At 38.3% G+C, this 23,212-nt stretch overlaps 1 protein-coding gene across 3 annotated transcripts in view; it reads right to left on the reverse strand.

Annotated features, from left to right (window-relative positions):
* Nucleotides 1-5,408: 5,408 nt before the first annotated feature.
* The window catches only part of STAU2 (staufen double-stranded RNA binding protein 2), a 170,080-nt gene continuing 152,276 nt past the window's right edge, over nt 5,409-23,212 (reverse strand). For all 3 annotated transcript variants that reach the window (XM_053948299.1, XM_053948308.1, XM_053948293.1), the window contains 2 exons: nt 7,368-7,456; nt 5,409-6,521 (listed from right to left, as the gene is read on the reverse strand). In XM_053948299.1, coding sequence (XP_053804274.1) covers nt 6,428-6,521; nt 7,368-7,456 — 183 coding nt within the window. In that variant the 3' untranslated portion in view covers nt 5,409-6,427. The remainder of the gene's footprint in view (nt 6,522-7,367; nt 7,457-23,212) is intronic.

The raw sequence follows: 23,212 nt of genomic DNA on the forward strand, positions 1-23,212 counted from the left end.
GTACATAAGGTTGTGAAGGCCTTGACAGTGTCCTTCCTCCTTAACAAGCACCTTACTTTTGTAAATATTTACAACAGACTGGTAGATCTGCTGGTATTTCAAAAGCAGTTTTCAAATGCCTCCAAAGGTGATATTCAAGATATAATTGTGACCAGTTGGGATCACATTTTCAGAAGACATCAGAAAAACCTCATCCTTGCTGGTATATTTTAACTAAGTCAGTGCTATTAACATTCTGGCCCTGGGTTGTTTTGTCTGTGAGTTAGAAGAAACATTGAAATAGTAGCAACATATTTCTCAGTGCTGTGTTGATCACATGCAACAAGTATTTCATAATAATAAGAGTATTTATGTTGAAGTGAGTGCATAAATTGACTGCCCAGCCATGGGCTGGGTGACTTTTCTTTTGCAAGGAACTATTGCATTTCTGTGCACATTTAATTGTTTACTCCTACCATGTATTGTACATGGGAGCTGTAGTCTCTGATTGCCAGACACTTAACTACAGCATTTCTAGTGCATCTTGTAAACAGTTCCCAATTTTACAAACTATCAGTGGGGTTGAACTTTCATCCACATGGTTAAAGTATAGCTGCTGTGCTGCACTGGATGGGAACTTCTTCCTTGACAAGAAAAAAGTTCTGCACCTTTTTTACTTTACATTTTGTCTCCATATAGGAGGAGGTCAAGTTTGGTTTGCAATAAATTGTCATTTTATAAAAATAGAAGGCAAGAAAGTTCAGCTGAAGTATTGGGTTACCACAGACACGTGTCACATTTTGATTTTTTTTCTCTCTCCTATTTAAACATGTCTTCTGTGTTTTGAACTACATATGAAGACCTCCTATCTTTAAATCTAAATAATGTTTAAAAATGCTCATCTATTTCCAGCCAGTTCAAATATAGTTAATTTGGGGTGGGGTGGGGTGCGGAAACAGACCATTTTAAAATAGGGAATTAGAGAACATTGACTTTACTGTTATTGTCCTTAAATATTTTTAACAATTACCAGTGGTTTGGGAAAAAGAAAAACTATGCTGCACATATAATCACAAACAAAAGTACATAAGCAGGTTTAAATGATCTGTTTAGATGCATAAATATATATTTAATATATTGTAGTGAGAACCATAAACTGTTTTATCAAGGGTGATTCTCATTTTTGTGTGTTTTTGGATAAAACTTCATAGGTATTCAGGCTCTCCTAGATCCTGGTTATCATAAATAAAGGAAAATTTGGGCCTTAAATAAGTTATATTTTTATGTTAGCAACCACTTTGTTTAGCTTTCCTTCTTCTCATAAATCAATTATTGAGGTTTACTTAATTAAGAACATATTAGAAACATTTTCATTCTTGTTTTTTATATTTCCTTTGTACTGAAGTGCTATGGAGTTAAAACACCAAACACAAAAGTGCACAGCCAACCACGACTAACTGCATAAAGCAAATAACAAGCTGTACGATCAAAAACAAAAGTCAGTGCTGCTCATGTGGAATAACAGAAATCACACCACCAAAACACTTCATACACGTCTCATCCACCGGTGTACGCACTTGCTCAGCTCATACCACGCCTCAGGAATGCGGTCACAAACAGCAAGGGACTGCAGCAGAGGTAAATACCCAGAGGGGAAGCAGCGTTTCCCTGTGCCTCATCTTGACAGTTCCTCACGCCTTTGGCTCGGGGATCCTCGGCCAGGAGGAGGGAAAGGCAGAGCAAGCTGTTACTCAGGACATGCTTCTCTCTTTGCAGCTCTTCTGGAGGTGTCCCTGGGGAGCTATGCCAAATATACACTATTGCCCAGGGCAGGTAACTTGCCATGTTTAAGCCAGAAGGCTGATGGAAGATAGCCATTATCCATTCTCACTGGTCACGGAACCATGTCCCCCCAAGGCACACAAAATCGTCATTCCAGGTTGTATTCAGGGCTCTGACAGAGTTCCTGTCTTTATTATCATTAAAAATCACCTCCCACCCTCTGCTCAGTTTTCTCAGGAGTTGCAAAGGCCGTTCTTATTTGAGCAAAGAAAATAATAAATACCTGTTTATAGGGTGCAACTGAGAGTGGGATATGCTGGATTTGACTGGGAGAGTCAAATAAGATTTTACCAAGCATATTTTTTTTTACTTAGTGTTTCAAAACAAACAAATAAAAACCCAGCCCTCTGCCTATTAACTGGAAAACAAATCCAACTTAAAATTTTTGCTCAACTCTTACTGCAGGAAATGGGAAACCTTCGGCTGTTTCATGGGGAATTAGAGCAGGCCAGAAAGATGAGAGCAATAACAAGCAGCCACCCACCAATAAAATGCATGTAGTAAAGCACTGTCAGAGAGATCAAGGGCTTTGCATACACTTTAGGAAGGATTAGATTTCATTGTCACTTCAGGCCAAGGAGGAGGAGATTCCATATTCCTGCAGTCATTCATCCCAGCTACTCCCATACTCCTAAGGTTCCTCTCTACTCTCATCCAAAGACCCTTTAAAAATGCTGCTGATAAGTACTAAATATTTTAAATCCTATGACTTCCATCAGAGGAAATTAAATGCCAGCTTAATTATCTCTTGAATTCAATGAGGACTCTAGCTGAAGGGTAAATTCAGCTCCACTGTGAATGGAAGGGGAATGCTGGGATGGCAGGGAACAGAAATCTGCACCCTGCTCTGCAGCTCTACAGTCCCAGTGCTGCTGTGTTTTGTATTTGTCAGAAGCAGCACGTCTGTCCCTTTGGAGACCAGTGCTACATGTGTCAGTGTGAGAACAGAAACTGCCAGAGCGTGCTGAGCTGTTGACAGAGCAGTGTTCTACTGAAGATGATAACTCAGATACAAGATTATCCATGTGTATTCCCATCCTTTGAGCCGTATCAGATACCTCATTCTGTCAGTGATGAACTTTTTCCTGTGCAGGTTCTTAGTTTGCTGACCCCCAGAAGGCGTTGAAAAGATTTTTGAGAGGATACCGAAGTGACCTGTTTTCTCTTTAGCATAATTCCTGCTGATTAATGAGTTCTATAGGTTCAAAACTAATGACAATTTTGTGTTCTGAGCCCTTAAAATAAGTGTTGAGAACACTGTAGTCTGCTAGACAGGCAAACAGGCTATCCTAGGCTTTATTCCTAAAGACCAGCTTGCACCTTAGATCCACTTCTGTAAAACATGGCATTTGCTCATCTTTGAAAGTGCTCTGAGACATAGGATGAGATGTGTGGTATGTGTGCACAGCAGGGAACTAAAACTGTACTTGGTGCTTTGCAAACAGAAGTTGGACAAAATATATACCTTAAAGAACATATAATCTAAAAAATAAAGTAAAAAATATCAGCTGCTGTCAGAAAAACAAACAACCCTTTTAGAACTAATAGTAACATTCAAACATATTGATGTTCTTTTAGTGTCCATCATCATTTACTTTTTAAACAAAACTAAATATAAAATCTGATCAGTTCCACGTGTACTTGTTTTAGAAAAAAAAAAAAAAAAAGAAAAAAGAAAAGAAAAAAAAAAGAAATATTGACAAATACTGACAGCTCAGGAACTAAGAGGAACAGCTGTGAACCAACCAGAACTAAAGATTGGAGACAAGTCCAATTGCAGTGGATGCTGCAATATCACTGATGCAAGAATTTTGCTTAAGTTCTTGGGAGGTTGCTAGTGATAATGCCAAACTAAAATGTGTTCTGTATATGTGTAAGAATACTGCAGGATATTCTTTAAGAAAATAAATGCTTCAGGTGGAACAGACTGAAATCTCTTTACTGGCACAGGAACCTTGGAATGCCTTAATGAACCAAAATGACACTGTGGTGTTCAGGTGCAGTATCTTGATGAGCTCCATAGAGGTCTTTGTGATGCTGTTGGTACCTGTAGGGAGCAGGAACTCTTTCTTCATATTTTTCCAGGAAAAGCTCTATCAGCCTTCACTGGGGCCTCTGTGATGCAGCTTTTAACCTGTGGTTTGGGAGGTGCTTTGAAACAGCCATCTGTGTGTACTTGACATAAGGCTGCAGACTTTCAAACTTGTGATTACAACAACCATTAGTCAGCCCTGCTTTTGGAAAATTGTTAGAACTTCTGCTACTGTATGACCCTCCTCCCCCAGCCTGCTCCATGTTTCTACAGTTTTGAGAAAAGGGAGTGAGTCCCCCAACTCAGTTATTTGCCTTGTTCTCTGTCAGAATCAGAATCGAGCATAGTTCTGACAAGCAAGAGAATCTGAAATAAGAGTTTCACAGAGATACTCTTTCTCTACTGTTGCCTTGATTGGAGAGGCTGAATGAGCTCTTTTGAGCCTAGATAGCTGGTTGCACACATTTGGTTGCAACTTGATCACTGAGAGTGAGCATCACTTTGCTGCACTCCACATGCACTGGAGCAAGTCTGGTGCTCAATGCAGAGCCCACCTGCAACAAAGCAACTAATCTAAAATTTACTGGGACAGGGAGCATACCACAGAGGTTCTGTTGATGCCAGGGAGACCATACTGCCAGTCTCCTTGTCACATTCTGCCCAGTAATCACAGCATCTCACCCTTAGGACAGAGGAATGGGTTTGCCTCTTCCTTTTGTTCTTGTTCTACATGAGTGGGGACAGTAATGCCATTTGTATCCTGCACACTGTTATGTACAGCTAAAGCACAGACTGAGGCTGTTTCTGAGCTCTCTGAGCTGTCTGATGAGCTGAAGGAGCAGAATTTCTGCTCCAGCTGCCAATTAGGCAGGTAACATATCCCTGAGAAAGGTGGTGTGTAAGAGCTAATTATTTTTGTATGGTGCTGCCTGAATAGCTTGAGTCTGCAGGTGCCAAACGCCCCTTGGAATCTGTGGGAACTGAAAGGCTCAGCTTGTTCCTGACTCTTTTATGGAGTCAGACCCTAGAAAACTTCAAACTTTTAGAACAAAGGCTCCTTATCTGCCGGGTTTGAGAGTGAATCATACCCATGAGAAACATGAAGTAGAAAAAAAAGACTCCAAGCACTGGTTCTGGGAGAGCAAGATGCCTGTTCCCCTGAAAGCCCGTCCCAGAGGTGAATCAATGCCACTGTACCTTGCACCATTTCCTCACATTGCTGCTCCTCTGCTTTTCTGCGTGAGTCACTGAGTTGTGATCTCTGGTTTTGGTGCTTCTACAATCTTGTGCAATGTTGTCATGGCTGTTATGCAGTTAAACTTTATCTGTTGCATTAAATCAAGTAATCTGTATTTTGGGCAGGTAAATGATCTAAATACCAGCATGTCTGGTCTAACACAGTAAGTTTGTAAAAATGGTGGCAGGGGGACAGCTTGGTTGAAACCTGGCTCTAGTGTGGTAACCAGTCATTTGTTAGTTTTTAATTGTTTTCTTTTCCTTTTTTTCTCGTAGTTGTCTTAACTGTGAGTGATAAAGAAAAGAGAAGACACTGTCATTGTACACATGAACTGATGTGGTTTTACTGCATTTGGCCACACACTTAAAAGAAATATGCTGGTACAGAGCAGCCACGGGTCTTATCTCCTCTGCCACTCCTTTCACAAAAGAACAATCTTTACATCAACAGTTTCCACCCTTGGCTTGATAACGTTGCAGTCCTCCCTTTTGCTCTTGGTCCGAATGCAGAGATTAAAAACACTCAGTTGATGCAAACGGTGGGTTGATACAACACACAGAATGGGGTGTAGATGTGCTTCACACAACAGAGAGCAGAATTGAAGAGGAAAATGTTGCTTGGAGGCAAGACGCCTCTTTAATTGATTATGGCAAGGAAAATCAAATACCATATTTGCTTTTTTCCTGGAGTATATCGAAAATGATCATAACTAACATCTGTTCATGTTAAGCAAATACTTGTCAAGATTTAAACTTCTGTTTGCATACAACTCTGAGTAGTGCATCTTAAAGTCATACATATTCATATAGAATGAAGAATGCATAATGTCTGCATAAAAAGATAAGCTGTATGACTATATATGAAGACAACAACTACAATTCTCACAGCACTGTCATTGGTTAATTTTAAAATATTCAAGCATTATTTAAAAAACAGTAAGCTGAACTTAAAACTACACTACAAAAATTGTATAACTGAACCAATGCTGACTTGTTTTCCTCAATATTAATCAATTGTAAAGTTTCTCCTTTTTTTCCCCCAACACTTTTTGTTAATTCATTGTTATTTTAACCTCCAGTAACACGATCAGACTTCTTCTGCCTCTGGGCAATTGAGTTATGCTCTGATCTCGAGTTCTAAGGGAAATGTTCAATTTTATTTTTTTCCACAGTTGAATAAACAGTACCATGTATACTATCTCTTGTGTTAAAATAGTGTTGTCTTCACATAAGACTCAAATAATGGTATTAGTCATTCATTTCCTTGTACACATACACCCTATTGCGTGTTGACAGGTTTATAAGGATGCAGTGGCAGCCGTGGGTGCTGGGAAGCTCCTAGACGACAGCCTTTGAATCCTTGCAGTCCTGAGCAATGGTGCCTGAGTTAGTCTGTTTATTGTCTGCTTTCTCTCCCAGATGCTTGACTTGTCTGAAAGATTAATACATTAACAAGAGTGGTAAGGTCCAGGGTTGCACATCTTTAAGACATGTTTATTACCAGATGGCACTTGAGATTCAAAGGTCACTGTGGAAGGTAACATTTTAAAGTGAAACAACAATATTTATGTTCAAATACTATGCTGATGAGATCATATGGAAAAATGTTTCTGATTAAATTAGTTTATAAATAGTTGCAATATATCTACTGAAAATTCCAAATGCCACTTTTAGTCTTACTTCTTTTATTCTATTACTTCCTAATTTATTTAGTAACACAAGACTACTTTCTTACATAAACAGACTAGCAGCTGGAAAAAAAATCTTTACTGGATGGACAATCCCACTTTCTTAAATAATTGAAAATCCAGTGTGAAACCCTGTTCTATTGTCTACTACTTAAAGCTAAATTCCATATCAGAGTTTTTTTAAGACCTGAAAGAAATTTCAACTTTTAAATTCTCTGAGGTAAAATTCAGCTTGCAGTCATAAAGACGTATTGGCAGATAGCTATGCTTATTTACAGGCAATATCATGTGCTACAACACATTTGACAAAAATCATGTTATGCTACTTACACAGAATCCATCCTATGGAAAGAAAATCCTTTTCTTTAGCATTTCCACAGGACTGACTATCTCATAGCTTATTAGTAAACATTATCAGTAACACTAAACCTGAAATCGTGTTTATCCTCTCAAATTGTCACAAACTGTATGTAAATTCCAGAGGAAATAGTTTTGCATAAGTTTAAAAGGGCAACTAAGCTCTTAATTAACATTTCTTATCTACCACACCACACAGGCATTAAAATGCAGAGGATTTAAATGGTACTTACTTTTCATGCGATCCGTTCTCAACTTTCATAGCTCCTTCCACTGGATCCAGTCCTTGTTCTGAAAACTGTTTCAAGGCACTTAACGCTGCCTAAAGAAAAAAATGAGTTGTCAAAAAACCCACTGGCACAATTATATTAGCACCAAATGAAGGAAGGTGTGTGTTTTGATATTCTAGATTCAGTTAATTTCCTGGGTATTGAAGCCATCTAGCCTCCAGAGCTAAGAGAGTGGGTGCACCACGGCTCCATGATAAACAGCTGTGCTTGTGCATGGATTGAGGAGATCTCTTTCTTCCTGGGCATATCAGTGACTCCCATTTGTGTCTATGCAAGCCTCATCACTTATATAAAGAATAGGACATACTTTTAGGATTCTTGGCTTTCTGGCTGTAAAGTGTCTCGAGCTTCCCCACATGCTTTCCTAGAGCCCACACTTTCCAGAGAGCCTATGGACAAACTTTTGAGTTGAAAATGGTTGCAGAAGGTGTGAGAAGTGGGAAGAGGGTCAGCAGGACACTACCAGCACTCCAGAGTCAGATCTGGAACAACGTTACAGCTTGATGTCTTACACACAGGTAGTGAAATGTACTTAATCAGGGGGAGCCTATATGGGGTGATTAGGGAGAATCAGGAATAGAAGAACAGTCAGTTTTTATCTAATATTTTCCATTACATTCTTCATTGACCAACTTCTGCCTTATCTGCTGTAAGTCCCTTCTTCTTCTCTTCCCTCTATCTGCTTTGGTAAAAAAAAAATTCTTCTTTGTAATTGATTCAGAAAAGGTTGATTATGAAATTCTCTGACACCACATGGCCGACTTTGAAGATAGAGCCAGCACAATAGAAAAGCTGAGGTCAGTTCTACTGAAAAGGTGAAATGTAAAGCAGAATCACAAAATGGATTTTGCTTTTTAATCACTTCCTCCTGAGATGCATTCAGAACTAATCACAGGGGAAAGAAAAGGTGACTCTTCCCATTGTGCCCTAAGATAATACCTCAAGCAGTGGAACTGACTGGAGGCCCTAAAGTGCTGTTCAAAGTGAAGCAACACTTGCTGCTCTCTTCTTATTTTTTGGGACAGAAAGAATCTGGGACTCTATCTTCCTTTCCCTCAGAGAGCAGGGACCCTGCCTGGAATAGGAGCTGCCATTGTAATGAAGCACTAGATTTGCCTTTGTACTAATTCTTTGCCTGGATTCTCTCAACAACTCCTTCGCTTGAAAGGTATGTTTATACAACTTAAATATTATTAGACAATGTGTACTTTGGTGAGATGAATAACAGCACAAAAATTGCCAGGCTGCCCCAAAGTAAAGGACCACGTGTCCCATATTTGTCTATATTTGTCTATAGTAATGACTAGCTGCTGAAGCCTCAGAAGGCTGTACAAGGCACTCCCACCCATCACACATGAAAGTAGAATCTTTCTAGTCTGTGAAATGTTATGGTTTGTGCCCTGATGGGAAAAAAAAAAAAAAAAAAAAAAAAAAAAAGCAATTAACATTTTATAAAGTCTCTTGGTAAACCTAAATTATCACTGTTACCTACAATCTACTCCACCTTTACCATGTGTTCTGAGCCCCCTGTATGAGATCCCATTACTGGATCTTTCACTTTTATCACTCACTGAGTTCCCCAGAGAGAATTTTCTCTTTCCTCATTTCTTCTGGTTTTCTTGATGTTTTGATATATTTCCATTCTTCATAAAAATTATTTGTCTAGCACCTCATAGTGTCCCTTCACAAGTTTCACATGTACATTCTCTACTCCTATAAGATCTAACCACCATCTATCTTTCCATCCTTGATCTTGATTGCACAGCAAAGTCACTGCTCATCGCAAATAATTCCTCCAATGGCAACGAGGGTTTTCAACTACACTCCTCTTAACTTTTCTGTTCCAGTAACCCGACACATTTCTTCATCCCAGTTTCTCTCTTCTCCTCTCCCTGAGGTCCTTTTCATGACAATGCAAGCACAACTCATCAGGTGAGGAAGGGGAGTGATTTGGCTCCTATGCTTCCTTGTACTTTAATTGGTCATGGGTTAGTAACTGTGAGAAATAATCCAATGGGTAGGGACTGGCACCCAAGAATCTCCCGTCTTCTCACATCCATTTTCTCCTGATGCATATTAGCAGAACTATCAGAATCTCCTTCCTTCTTATGTATGGTAAACCAAAGCCCATTACCAGGTAGCACTGCAAGGAGGGAAGGAAGCTGAGACATCGGCTCCTCCCACAGTTAAACTGCTACCTCACATGTTTCTCAACCCACTTTGTTTACTTTTTCATACCCACTCTTTGCTTCCTGGTCTGATGTGTGAATTGTAAACTTATTGTGGAAGAACTTTGTGTTCAGGTTATTTGTTTGTATAGTGACTTGGACGAAAATGCCCTGATCATAGTTTGTAAGTAGAGCCAAGTAAAGTTTCATTCAAGATTAAATCACAGATTGATCATATGATCTGCAGAACAGTCTGGTCTCAATTAGAGGTAACTGAAATCCTGAAATCATCAAGAGATTAATTAGACCAACACAAACATCCAAATTCTAGCATTGCTGAGTAGCTCTGTTAGTACTACTGTTTTACCCACAGAACTGACTATTTGCAAGGCATCCCACATAAATTACAGAGCAGCTTTCAGGGTTGTTTTCCAGGAAAACTGATTTGAAACTTTCTGGATGAACATTAGCCACTAGCTTAATAGGATCAGATCAAGAGAGCCCCTCTCCTCTTTTAACAGCAAGGGGAAAAGTACTGCAATATAAAATAATGAACATTTTGCATATAAACATGGATCACTGGGTGTCAATGGGAGCAAGGGAGCATATGGCTGTCAAAAAGTAAATATGGAACAATTAGAGAAAATACATGAAATTAAAATATGATTCAAGGTGTTCAATGATAAGCATGTTTAATACCAACACAATTCCGAAATACTAATGCTTGTAACATGCTGCAGTCTCATTTTGCCATCTCACCCTTCTTCAAGCCATGCCTTTCCCATACTGAAATATGACATAAAAGATAAAATCTCAGACCTATTGCATTTGTGAAACCAAATATCAGAGAGATCAATTGGCAGGGAAGCAGTCTGTGCCTGTATCCTTGATATGCTGGCTACAGGTATCAAGGTGTTTTTGTGAGCACTGTTGAAGTCTGCATTTTTCCAGCTCCTAAATGCGCTCCCACCCAGGACTTCAGCAGCTGTCAGGGCTAAGCTTTTCTTCCCCAGGTTCTCTCAACCTCCTACACCTCACAGTCCCTCTTAAACTTCCAGTTTCCTAATGTGTTCCAGGTTAATATGAGGTCTGATTTCTTTTTCATGGAGCCATGTCTTACTGTCCATAGGCTACCTGTGGGGGAAGCCTAATTACTTATATCCCAACATTTGCAACAAGATTTGAGTTTTGGGAAGGTTTATTTCCTTTTTCAAAGGTTCACTTGTGGGATGTGGCTGAAGGGGAGTAGAGGAATGGTAGAGAGAGCTCTGCAGTGTACCGAAAACTCCCCCTTTTCTTTCTCCCATAGCCTGCTTGTATTTGGAAGGATCAGCGAGCTAAGAGAAGCAGGTGAGTAAACAATACTTTGGATCTTAATTGATGCCTTTAATGTTTCTTCTCTCCCCATCATGCCCCTAGACAGACATGAAGATGCTGGATTCAGGAAGGAAGCTGGTAGCTTAGAGGCTGTGACCTGAATAGTCAGCAGAGTGACACAGAGCTCAAGTAATCTGCAGCGAAGAAGAGTTACAAGCAGACACCAGGGTAATTTAACCCATGATTCAATTCTATTAGTCCCAATAGATTTACACCACTTGGCTTAAATATAACTTATGAATGGCAGATAACTTAGGTTAAATGAAAAGGAAAGGAAAGAATGGAACATTTGACAGTGAATCTGGTGAACAATTTCCTCTTTCAAAGGCTCAACACTTCCTTCCATTGATATTTTTCTTACAATACAGCATCTGCACAGATACAGAGAAATTTTTCTCTCCCCCAGAAGATTTTACAACTGTTTTGTGAGTGAAGCCCCATAGGTTACAGAACAGATGTCCTTACACATTTCTTGTATCACTTGTTTTTTGTGTAGCTACAACAGTGCCAAAAATACGATGCCAACAGGATGCACCGCGCTGCTAGCTGTTTGTCTTGGCTGCCATTTCCATTATTAGTATGTGTGTGTATCAGGATGGGGATGGATGTTTCCAGTCATTTTTTAGCTTTCCTCAAGTCAATTGGCAATTAGTAAATAGCACTGAAACTTGTAAATATTCTTCCTGTTTCTCACTCTGGGGATTAAGTGTCTTATAATGACAATCTAGTAACATTAGATCATTCTGTAGCAAGAGCAGCAGACAGGCACTCCACTAGCCCATATGCATTTAAGATCACATCCTCACGATAAAATTTTCATGTTTGTTTTAACACAGTATGTGGTTTGTGTTTTTCCTCTTAAATCTATATTATATTTCAGCTTATTACGTGAAACTGAAAATTGTAAAAGTTTGTTGTTCTCTGTGGCTCTTCCAGTTGACTTTACCAAGGAGGTCTGAGACAATTCTAATAAAGACACTGTTTCATACTGTTAGTTCACTGGCAGTATGCCTCCTAACATCAACTTTCTAAATACATGAAAAAATATATTCAGCTTGGCCTTAATCAGTGTTTTCTGAAGACATAAAATTATGGGCAGAAACTGCAAGACTGATTTGTCAGGGTCTAGAGAAGTTCATGCAGGACAAGATTTTATTGTCTTTAGTAGCTGGGTCTTAGTTCAGGACCGACTTCACTGAGTCAAATGATTCATTGTGGTCATGTTTCTTGTAGTCACATGCCATATGCATCAGCAAGTCTCTATTGCTCAAGTTTAGACTTGAGAACATGTTTGCATACCAGGTTACCATCACAGACTCTAAACCTGGATTTTAGTTTCTAGCCAAAAGCCTAGACAACAGTAGAGCATGAGCAAAAAACTGGTAGTATTTACAAACAAATCAATGTTTATTTGTTTTATAAATCAAAACAAAAAATGTCCCTCTAATCAGTGAGTTTCTTTCCCTCTCCCTGACTACTGAGGCCTATAAAGGCAGAGTCAGCTGTGCAATAACATTGCAGCAAAGCTGTCTGCATCAGTAATGAGATGCACTTCATGAATTTTTAATATATGGATTTTAATTTCACATTTAAAGGCTATTGAAAAAAAACCCAACAATATTACAGCTAAAGAGGTGAGTTTGAAGGTTCAGTCCCCCAAAACTGAGCAACTATTTAAATTTGTATGTATTCAAATTATTGTTCTTGGTGATTGCTTTTAATTTCTCTAGATGAAGAAGTTTTTGACTAAGCTTCCACCTGGCTTTAACTTGCCCACACTCAGTACTTCATGCATAGAGAAATGCACAAAGAGAAGATATATTTCTTTGTGTAGACTTACATGCACACAGAGTAGCTAAAATTTGACTCCTTAACATCCCTATTTAATTCTCTTGAATTTGTCAGGTTGGCTACACGCAAGCTAGACACCAACTAAGTATTGCAAACAAATCCCTTTTTCCCACAGCTTCTGTTGTAAATGAATTTACTATATTGCAAGCAATAACTCCTGCTAGGAGTTTTCATTGCTTTCCTTTCAATGTGCTGTTCTCTCCAGCTGATTAGATTTCATGTGAACCAATGTTAAAATCTGTTTGAATATTAAGTTCAGAAAGGTTTTTCACAGCACACAGTGTAAACCTTAATTAAATGACTTTAAGGTCTTTCCTCATATGGTTTATGATATGCATGAAAAACACAGGGTTATAATCTGATTAACTCGTGTAGTTTACATGGAAATAGCATTTTCCAAACTGATTAATCTCTACACAAAGGTATAGTCACCTGATAGGCACTACACTTAAGGCTACTGATTGCACCTGTCAAGAGAAGGAGCTTGGAGGATAGGAGGAGTCCACTATTTTCAAACAAAGAATGATGATTCACAGATGTAGCTTAGAACAAGTCCCACGTTGTAGTTAATGCTGCCCCCAGGCAACTCATGCAGCCAGCATTTAAATGACACACAATCCATGTACAGCCTGACCTTGCCAGCTTTCTGGGGGTAATCCTAAAGTAAGGATTAACTGTTCTTGAACAATTTTTCCAACATATTAAACAGAGCTTCTATCAACAGCATGCATGTCACCTTCTTCCACCTAGTTTCATTGGACATGTACTCTTTCCTCCATGCCTCTTAATATGCTGAGAAGTGCATGGAGCGAAAGACACTATTCAACATGGAACTTTATTTCCATAGGTTTTGATCTTCAACCTAAATTCATCTACTTCATCTATTGAAGAGACTGCTTAACAGTAGAGAGAGTCAATTGGGCATGGCTTATTTTCCATGTGAACCACCACACTCAAAATCTGACTGCCATTCTTGTGACCATACGATAATTCCAGGAGTAAGGAATGGTGAAGCATTCTCTTAAAGCCCAAGAAAGAGCTGCATAATCATCTGGGTTGAGATTGTTTTAATAGTGATAGAATGCTTTCCAGTCACAAAGAGAGAAAAGCTGAAAAGCACCTATTTAAAAATTAGTAAAGGGTATGCTTTTCTATGAAGAGGATTTAATCAATGATACTTAAAGTCAAAAACATCTAATTTTACAGAACATAAGAGATTAATCCAGCATGGAGAGATTAGTCTAGTTGCCAAGTTTAGGTTGTGTTCTTATTTGCAGGTAGGAATTAGAGAAGAAGGGATTGCTAAAGGATCTGTATGGGACTCAGACTGTACAGGACTGTTCTTTAATCTGCATCTTCTCAGACTCCTCCCACACTCATATTCCCACTTGAAAGGGGCAATATACTCAAGTGCTACCAAGACATTTGCCTGCATGACAATTTATGCAGGAAACCAGTAAGTTGATGCTTCTTCATGAACATCTCAAAAGAGCTTTCAGGTTCAGTGCCAGTATCTACTGAGGTGTGTCTACATCCTCTAACAGTGAAGTGAGGTGTGAAAGTTGGGCCACAAGTACCAGCACTTAAAATACATCTTAAACAGTTAAAACAGAATTAAGAGTAAAGTAAATCTTCTATCAAATATTTTCAGTATCTTTTCAGTTTATCTGCTATAGTTTTTGTCTAGAATTCTGGAAGTTCTTTTAAAGTAAACTTATTCTAAGTTCAAGACTTCAAATGTTTTCTTCAGTTGCTGGAATTCCAAGAACAAATACATAAAGAATCATGCATCATCACAGCTTATTTATGAACATGAAAGAAAATATTTTAAAATTAAATTTCCAAATGTTTGCACTACATATATACAACAGAATTTTACTAGACAGCAATTAATCTTAAATTAATCTTGCTTCTAATTTTATATCCTTAGACAAAAGCTACTTAAATACTAACTTTCAAAAGGAAGTAGACATTTAAGTAATATAGGGGCTTTCAGTAATTAGAGATTTCCAAATGAGAGTATTTAGATGTCCAATTATTGGTAGGTAGAGGTTTAAATTATGCAACAAAGACAACACTCAAGCATGATTGAGGAGCTGCAGACAAAAATTATAGGAGATTTTAAGAAAGACAGCTTCAAATGTAAAGCTGAAAACAGCAGAATGCATATCCTCAGGCAAAATCCTGCACCAGCATTGAAAAAAGGCCATGAATCACTCTCTCATCACTGATGGCTGGAAAATATCCTTGTCAGCTGTGTTCTCAGAATGATTTGGTTTATTTATTTATTTATTTATAGGCATTTCTCCACATCACTGCAATAGAGTTGCAAGTCTGCTGCCATTAACCCTATATATATTGCAGAACATTTTGACCTCCTGATTTTAAATAAGTTGACTGAGATTCCTGATTGTGTAAGAGTTTACAGTGGCTTCTAAAATACGCTTGTTAATTCTAAACAATCCTCTTCCTTCATCTGACCTCCACAGCTCCATAATGGTTTTGACATCACTGCCACTGCCTTCACTGCATGGGTGTCAATACATAAATGACTGTGTTATTCCCCATGAGGGAATGGGCCCTGACCCACACAGTAATGTAGATATAGCTAGAATTCTTTTAACAAAATTGATGAGCTATAAACATTTATTCTGCTATATAAGTGGTTTTCTTAGGTAATTGCTCATACAGAGTGGTCAAAAAAATAGATATTAGAAGTTTTTTATGAATCCCCAAATATCCACACCAAAATCAGTATACAACAAGATTCAAGCTATCAAGTATTACTCAATACTTGCATCAACATGGTTACTCTTTCACTTAGTAAACTGATCTTGTAAAACACTCTCACTAGTGTTTAGGTACTTTTTGGCTCTCCTTGCAAATATCCTCTTTTTCATAAGACAAAGTGTCACTAAAGAACAGAGGTAGTTTAATTAATGCTGTTTTAAAAGAGAAGGAAACCAAAGAGAGAGAACATGAGCACAGAAAGGGCTGGCTCAAGGTCAGGCAATAAAAGTAAGAATCAGTTTTACTAGTTTACATGCATTTTGTCATAGGCCAAGATAGAAGGAGATTCTGAATAAAGGTATTTAATGATAGAAAATTTTGAAGTCTGCACTACAGCCATTTAATTCAAATGCCTCATTCCTTTCACTATCACTCATCAAGCTATCATCTTCCCAACAATGCAAAACATTTTCTATAGAGGAGGAAAAGTCACCCTTTTAGGAGAAGATGACTGGTGAGAGCCTCTCACAATTTTTTTTTGCTGAAATATTCTAAAGAGTACTTTGCTGCCCACAATGTTTAACGAAACTACCTATTTTTTTCTTTAAACGTAACATATTTTTATGTCTAAAGACCATACACTTTGCTTTAGACATGGGAGCAATTTCCTAAATATCAGATTCCTTGGTTTTAGCAATTTTAGAATGAAAGAATGTTTGTTCTCTCATACTGAGTCCATTACCTTAAATTTTAAGCTCTTGTCAATCTAAACATGGCTAGAAACTTCAGTTTGAAGACAAAAGCAATAGATTACACTTAATGCAAAGCATTGGCCATTGGTTTCTTCAAGGAGCAAATTGTAGCTGGAACAATGGGGGAGTCTAGGGCTGTAGATTCTTGCATTACAACATCTGTAATGAAGCTCACGTACTAAATTGTATCCTATCTCTGTTTCTGTGAAACTCTACTCCTGTGGCCGCCACACTGGCATTCAGAGAAGGATACTTCCACCCTCAGAGCCCTAATGACCAATCCCCCTCTTCATTCTCCAAGTCTCATTTTACAAGTGTGCATATATGTCCAACAAAGTACCAAATCTAGATTGACAGCTAAAAGCATTATATTTAGCATATATGGCATGTAATTAGAAATTTGAGTGTTTCCAAAAGGAAAAAGTTTTTTATTCTGATCTCAGAGTATTCTTTCACTGCATTAGCTGGTATTTTTTGCCTAATTGAAGTTGATTTAAGTGTGAGCAGAGTCAGACCCAAGAGCTGCAGGACAAACTTCTCATCTGAAGTAGTTTGTAATATAATTTTGTCTTTGCTAACTGTTGATGGCTCATCCTCATCCCATTTTAACCTACAAGCATCAGCTCCCTTAATGGAAGTGTCTATAAAGATCCTCTCTAAAATATGCTTTTCCAGCACACTTAATGTCTTTTAATGTCTTTCCAATTAAATCCAGATGTGAAAAGCTTAAGGAACAGTTCTCAGGACTGAAAAAGATGACATAAATCTTGCAGCTGACAGAGATCCCACTGAGCTCAGTTGGGGAAATTCACAGAGGACTTCTTGTGGGCCAGAAAAGCTGCTGGGTATAAAGACAGATGTGTATACTCCTATTAAAAAAATTTAAATAAAAACTGACTCCTACAATGAGGTATCCACAATTATCAGGGACATTACTAACTCAATCCCTCAATGTGCTGAGCACATCCTGTGTGCTAAATTTCCCTCATCTTTTCGGGAAGTTTATCAGAGTTGCAGGGCGTCACATCTGTTTGGGAAAGAGCCCCTCACCTTTCAGGATTGCACCTCTTAAACCACTGTAGGGGCTTTACTGGAAAACTCTATCTGCCTTGCTCTCTTACTGCTATCAACAGGGAGGTAACATACTCTGCAAAACAATACTGAATTTTGGTCCACTCTCCTCTATCTCTTCCATAATCAAGTTAGCTTATTATACTGTGGTTTTATTACAGAAGACTCTCCAAATGTGATATTAATTATAAATTCTTACCAGTATGATGGGAAACTGGGCATTCTTAGTAGCTGACTACCACTGCTGTGCAAGTGTTGTTTGTGCAGCTGTCAATTTGGGGTTTGTTTTGCTGTAATCACTTGCACACCCTTAGGATTTTTTAATTTAATTTTATTTTATTTTAACAACAGTACATCATCTTATTTTCCAAACACAAACTGTAAATGTAGGCTTAGATCAAGCCACATCTTTCACAGGGACAGGAAATATTAACACACATAGTTTGTATTAAAGAATGTCTCTAGAAAACTGCCCAATGCTAACAGCTTTCATAATTTCCTACCTTTCTGCTACTTAGTTACTTTTGAAATTAGTAAAGTATCCATACAAATCAATGATTTTTAAAGAGCTACATCCTTGTGAGACATCTGAAAAGAGAAGAATGTTCCAGGATAGAAGAAAACCCCATTTCTAACTGAAGCTTAAATTTGGGTCCATGTTCATTAGTGATGGGAACTTAGAGACATTTTGTATAGCATTACTTCATTTATTTGCATTTTTCTAATGTCCATACAAAGGTTTTAGCATGATTTGGTGTCATGAGTGAGTGTAGAGAAATATGAAACTAACTACCTGAATTAAAGGACAATCTTGCATTCTGAAGTACAAGTGATCCAACTTAGGGATCTGAACAGTAGTGCAAACCCAGCTCTGAAAGCAGCAGGCTCCTAAACACACACACACAAACTCTCTTGAAGACAAAATTCCTCTGGTTCACGGCTTGCTTTACTTTTCACAATGGCCAGCACTTTTCAGACTACCACTCCCTCAGGGCTGAAGGCTGGATCTGACTCCCACCAAAATCATTGCTTCATGACCATCACCCAGGAGTCACAAGGAATGGCCTTCCCTTGGAATGAGCTGCTGCTGCCATGAGGATCCCACTCTTGGCTAGCTCAGGGAATGAGCTCAAATCTTTTGCACTTTGCTGCCAGGGACCACCAGGCCAGCTCTGATTTATAGCTTTTTCTTTACAGTTTTATGATACAAGAATCTTCACTTGTAATTACAACAGCATTTTGTTGGCTCCCTGCCTTCACTTGGGTATGCACAACACCATATCCTTCATTCCAGCCTTTTTTATGTCAGGACCCCAAATTTGAGAAGAGGTACATCAACATTACAAGGATGCTGCAGATCTTGCTGCTCCTTAAAGCAGCAAGATCTTGTACATATTTTTCAGGGGGACACGTCAGCAGCTGCAGCTGACATTCAACTAGGAGCCTAGTGGAGAGCTGGTCAAAATTCTTCCTCAGAAAAATACTGAACTAAGAAAAAACTTTGTATGAGAATTTATGATTTCTGAGAAAAGGTTTTTAGGTCCAAGATAGACTCTTCAGTCAAAACATCAGAGACAAATGCCAAATATAACCACTGCACTAATGACTGTTTGGTTGCCACATACTTGTTGGCTTGTCGCTATGAGAAAAATTCAACAGGTCTCTAGTTTATTTAAAAGTGAATGGAAATACTTGTACACTTTATGTGTTTTGTGGGATAAAAAAAAATCTGTTTTATTCAAAAGAAGGTGACCCTTCTTTTCATTAAGCTGCTGTATCACCTTGAAGAAACACTTCAGCTCAATATTTTTCAGACATACACTTAGCTCCTGACTTTGAGATAATCAAGTGGTACATTTCCATCACTTGTGGTTTAAACTTGATTTTTGTCATTTTCAGTGGAGGCATAACCTCCTTCAGGGAAAATTCCAGGTATTTTAGATACCATTTAATAGTTAACTGTCAAGTAATTTCCAGGTCTTTTAAACAAAGAATACTTCTGTGCAAGCTTAATTTATAGAGCCATATATGTCCCATTTTAAGTGGATGTGATTAAGAAGAAACACTAAGCTTAGATTATTCTACTAAATGAGAAAAGTTTAAAGCCAATAAACTGTATCTAGGATTTTAGCTGGGAGATGAAATAAAAGGCACATTTGTTCCTGGTCACTGAATTTTTAACCTGCGTCTGTTGCTCCTGCTGTTAAGCTCCTATACATTCCTTACTAGCCCGTAGTGTCCAGCATTCCCAGCTCTCAGTGCTTGGAATTAGAGGTGAACTGCAAAATAAAACCAGGTTTTTTTGAGAGCTAGTGTGTGGAAAGCATCAAATATTCTGACAGAAGGAGGCAAGTGAAAATGCTAATTTTTAAAAAGAAGTCTTCTACAGATTCTTAAAAATTTAGATTACATGTATAAAAATTCCAACCTACCATTTAGGTCTGAGAATTCTGGCAGTATCTGAAAAATGGGAAGATGCTGCTGAATCTGGTGGATAAATGAAAGCTGTACACTATCTAGCCTCTTAGTAAAGAAAAGAAGTTGAGCCTTATGCTCGGACTCAGGTCTCTGTCTCAGGTGTGAGAATACTTTTCAAGTGCCCCAAAGTTTGCCTTTAATATACAACAAGCAGGAAGGAAAAAACCCTGGGTTTCTAGCAAAAAAAGCAAACCTATAGTGTTTCTGTCCCTCCTGTGCCTTTTCAAGCTTATATTCTTCATTTTTTTTTTTAAGTACAATATTTTGACCTGCCCTTTTGCAATACAGGAGCTAATAATTAAGTAATATGATTTCATTGCTTCTCTTTTTACGTCAAAATCCTGTGAGGGTATTTGGGTATTTCCTTAAGGTGAAATAAACTAATCTGCCTTCAGTGGCTCATCACTCTGGTGATGAAGTTAAATGACACCATTGCAGAAAAGCCTCATTATACATATTTTCCCCCTGCCTAGTCCAGTGCTGCTTTTTTACACACAAATTCAAGCATTTCTTAGCAAATGTGTCTTGAAGTGAAGGATTAGTCCTCACTTAAAATCAGTAGCAGCTACCTTGCTGTGCTTTTTTTAAAGTGGTAGATGTACTTTTTATTGCATTATTTTCTGTTTTCTACTGCTAACAGGTCTTCTTTTTAAAGGAAAGGCCAAATCTACCCTCAGATTCAGCTTCTGTTGCTGTTTGTGTGTTAAGTAGGAACTGGCCTTGTTCACTTGGATTTGCTTTAGTCATTAAGTCCTACTTCAGTCTGCTGCTGCACAGGTAGAAAGATAAAAAGAGTAGCAAGAGGCATCTTCAGTCATCTCCATGATTGCTGTCCTGTGTGGTTTTCTGATAAGAATGGTACATGTTGGGTACTGTGTACTTCAAAAAGTGCTTCAAGAGACACAGTAGGAACCAGATTTCCTCAAGAACTTACTAAATTCACGAACCTCTCCAACTGGTAGGTCACTAATGAACGTTAGACATTCCTTGTCTCTGATTAACTGAGCTCTGCATCTACGGACCTGCTTTTACTCCATTTACAGTTGCAGTCAAAAATATAGATATATGTCCAAAAACTTTACCAAACAGCTGGGGTTTAGTCTGGAAGATCTGCTAACGGCTATTTTATCATTTCATTCTAGCATCTCTTATTAAAATTCATTAACCACAGCTGTCAAAAAGAGCTAACTCAAAATCTTGCTAGTTACAAAATAGCCTGTCAGGATTAGATTCAATAAAAAATTCAGGTGCTTACAAATTAGGCGCTGTAAGAATGAAGTTTTAAACAGCACATCCCTGGAATAAAATCAAAGGTCTAAACTACTCAGTTTTTTTTACTCAGCCTTAAGATCAGAGACAGGTTTCTCTGAAGAATGAGCTGAGAAAGCTACATGGTGAGTCTGGAGCTACCTGCAGGCAATGAGGTACTCCAAGCCTAGGGGTGAGCTCCTGGTCCTCTCTGGAGTTCATCTGCAAAGCCAGGACCACAGGCAGAGGCCTGGCAGCTTGGTCAGCTGGTGGCTACAAATGTACAGTCCTCTCCTGAAGACAGCTGGCCCTTCAGCTCTCTGAGACTCCTGAGCAGAGCTTGCTGCTGTCATTGAGAAGGTGACCAGCAGAGAAGTGGGTGCAAGTGAGTCCTCCTTTTTGTCCTTCTGTCAATGGCACAGATGAGAGCACTGTTGTCCAGAGAATGAGACATACAGATTTCAGATTTCTTAGCTTTAGGTCAACAAACTACATATCCTGCCTCCTAGGTGATAATCTCACCTCCAGGATCAGTGATAGGGAAGATTCAGCTGTTGCAAAAAAAAAAAAAAAAATCAACATGGATCAACATGGAGTCATATATGGACCAAAGAAAGGGATGAGTCTGACTCCACAGGCTGATCACAGCAGTTACTAAGCTGTCCTGAGGATCACTCCATGCTCCCTAGATAATTTCTGTTCTTTATCTAATTGGTACTTTAGCAGTAAGTTCAGAAGTGATAAAAGCAGGAATTGCAATCCAGTACTTCTGCTTTTGGGGGCTTCTTTAAAAGGTAGGATACAATAATATTCCTTCTCATTCTTTCTCTGTGCAATCCTGAGTATTTTAAGGTTTTGTTATGTGAAGGCTCTGGTTATCTGGGAAGGTAGATAAATGGCTGCACATGCATTTAGACAGTCTCTTGTGACATGTAATTATTAATACCTGAAGGCTGTGGGAAGAGTTCATGTTTCCTGAGTAAGTCTGTGTTACTTTACACAATGTGTAAAGCATTGAAACCACTAGCAACTATCCAACCATAGCTAAGAAGAAAAGCCCTCAGGATGCTGTTTCATTTAACATTCTTCTTAATAAGGCATTTTAATGAATGTACAGCTCTATCTTAATAAAAGATTTTATTAAGATAAATAGTAATAATCCTTCACGATTCAAGCTCTCTTCATGCAAATGATCCAATAAGCCTTCACATGTAAGCAAACCCTTTTGAGAGGGTTTCCAGGATCAGGACACAAACAATTTTACTTTGCCATCACAGAGTACACTTAGGTTAGTTAAAGCCAACACACTCAGAATAAAAGCAAAAATAGTAATGTAAGTCAAATGATAATAGAGAGTAAAACTTTATGTCCAGTCTCAGTTAGTTCTAATAATTTAATAATTTTAGCTGTCACATAAACAATAAAATCAGAGCATGAAGGAAGCACTAGAGTTCTAAGGCTGCTACCAGAAGCAGAGAAAATGCATGCATAATGTTATGCATATTAGACAGTAATATTCCTCAAGCACAAATAAGACCTAACTGAAGCCAGGCATGAGATAACTGTCATGCTATCGAGTTACAGTAAAGTGGAGATCAGACTTATTCTTTCCTTCACAATGAAATCAGTATAAACAAATCATATAATGTTTGGACACCAAACTCCTGAAACAAAGAAAATCTCTTAAAACCACCCACAGACTCCCCATGCTGGTCTGTGATTATACAACTGGAGAAGATCATCCAAACTGTGATGTAAACCAATGTCAGTCTGCAAAGGATAGTACTGCAGTGGTTCTAACAAAAAATAAAGCAAGTCCCTGGAAGAGCCATCAGTAAGGAATACTTTCATACTTACCATCCATTTTCCCTGTAAATGAGGAAAAATTTTTTAAAGCTTAGAGAAAGAACTTAAGCCCTACACTAAGGATACAAGACCCAGACTCTCTTGTGTGTTTTTACTAGACTGCAAAACACATTCAGCTAAACAAAAGTGAGCCTGGGACCAACCATAAAGGAAAATACTTCTTAATGGACCCCACTGCTTTTTGTATTTCAACCTGCTCCTCTATGAAAATATTTTTGTCCTCCTTATTTGTTATGTGGTTACAGTC

Source organism: Vidua chalybeata, chromosome 1 (assembly GCF_026979565.1).
Source record: "Vidua chalybeata isolate OUT-0048 chromosome 1, bVidCha1 merged haplotype, whole genome shotgun sequence".
Taxonomy (NCBI): domain Eukaryota; kingdom Metazoa; phylum Chordata; class Aves; order Passeriformes; family Viduidae; genus Vidua; species Vidua chalybeata.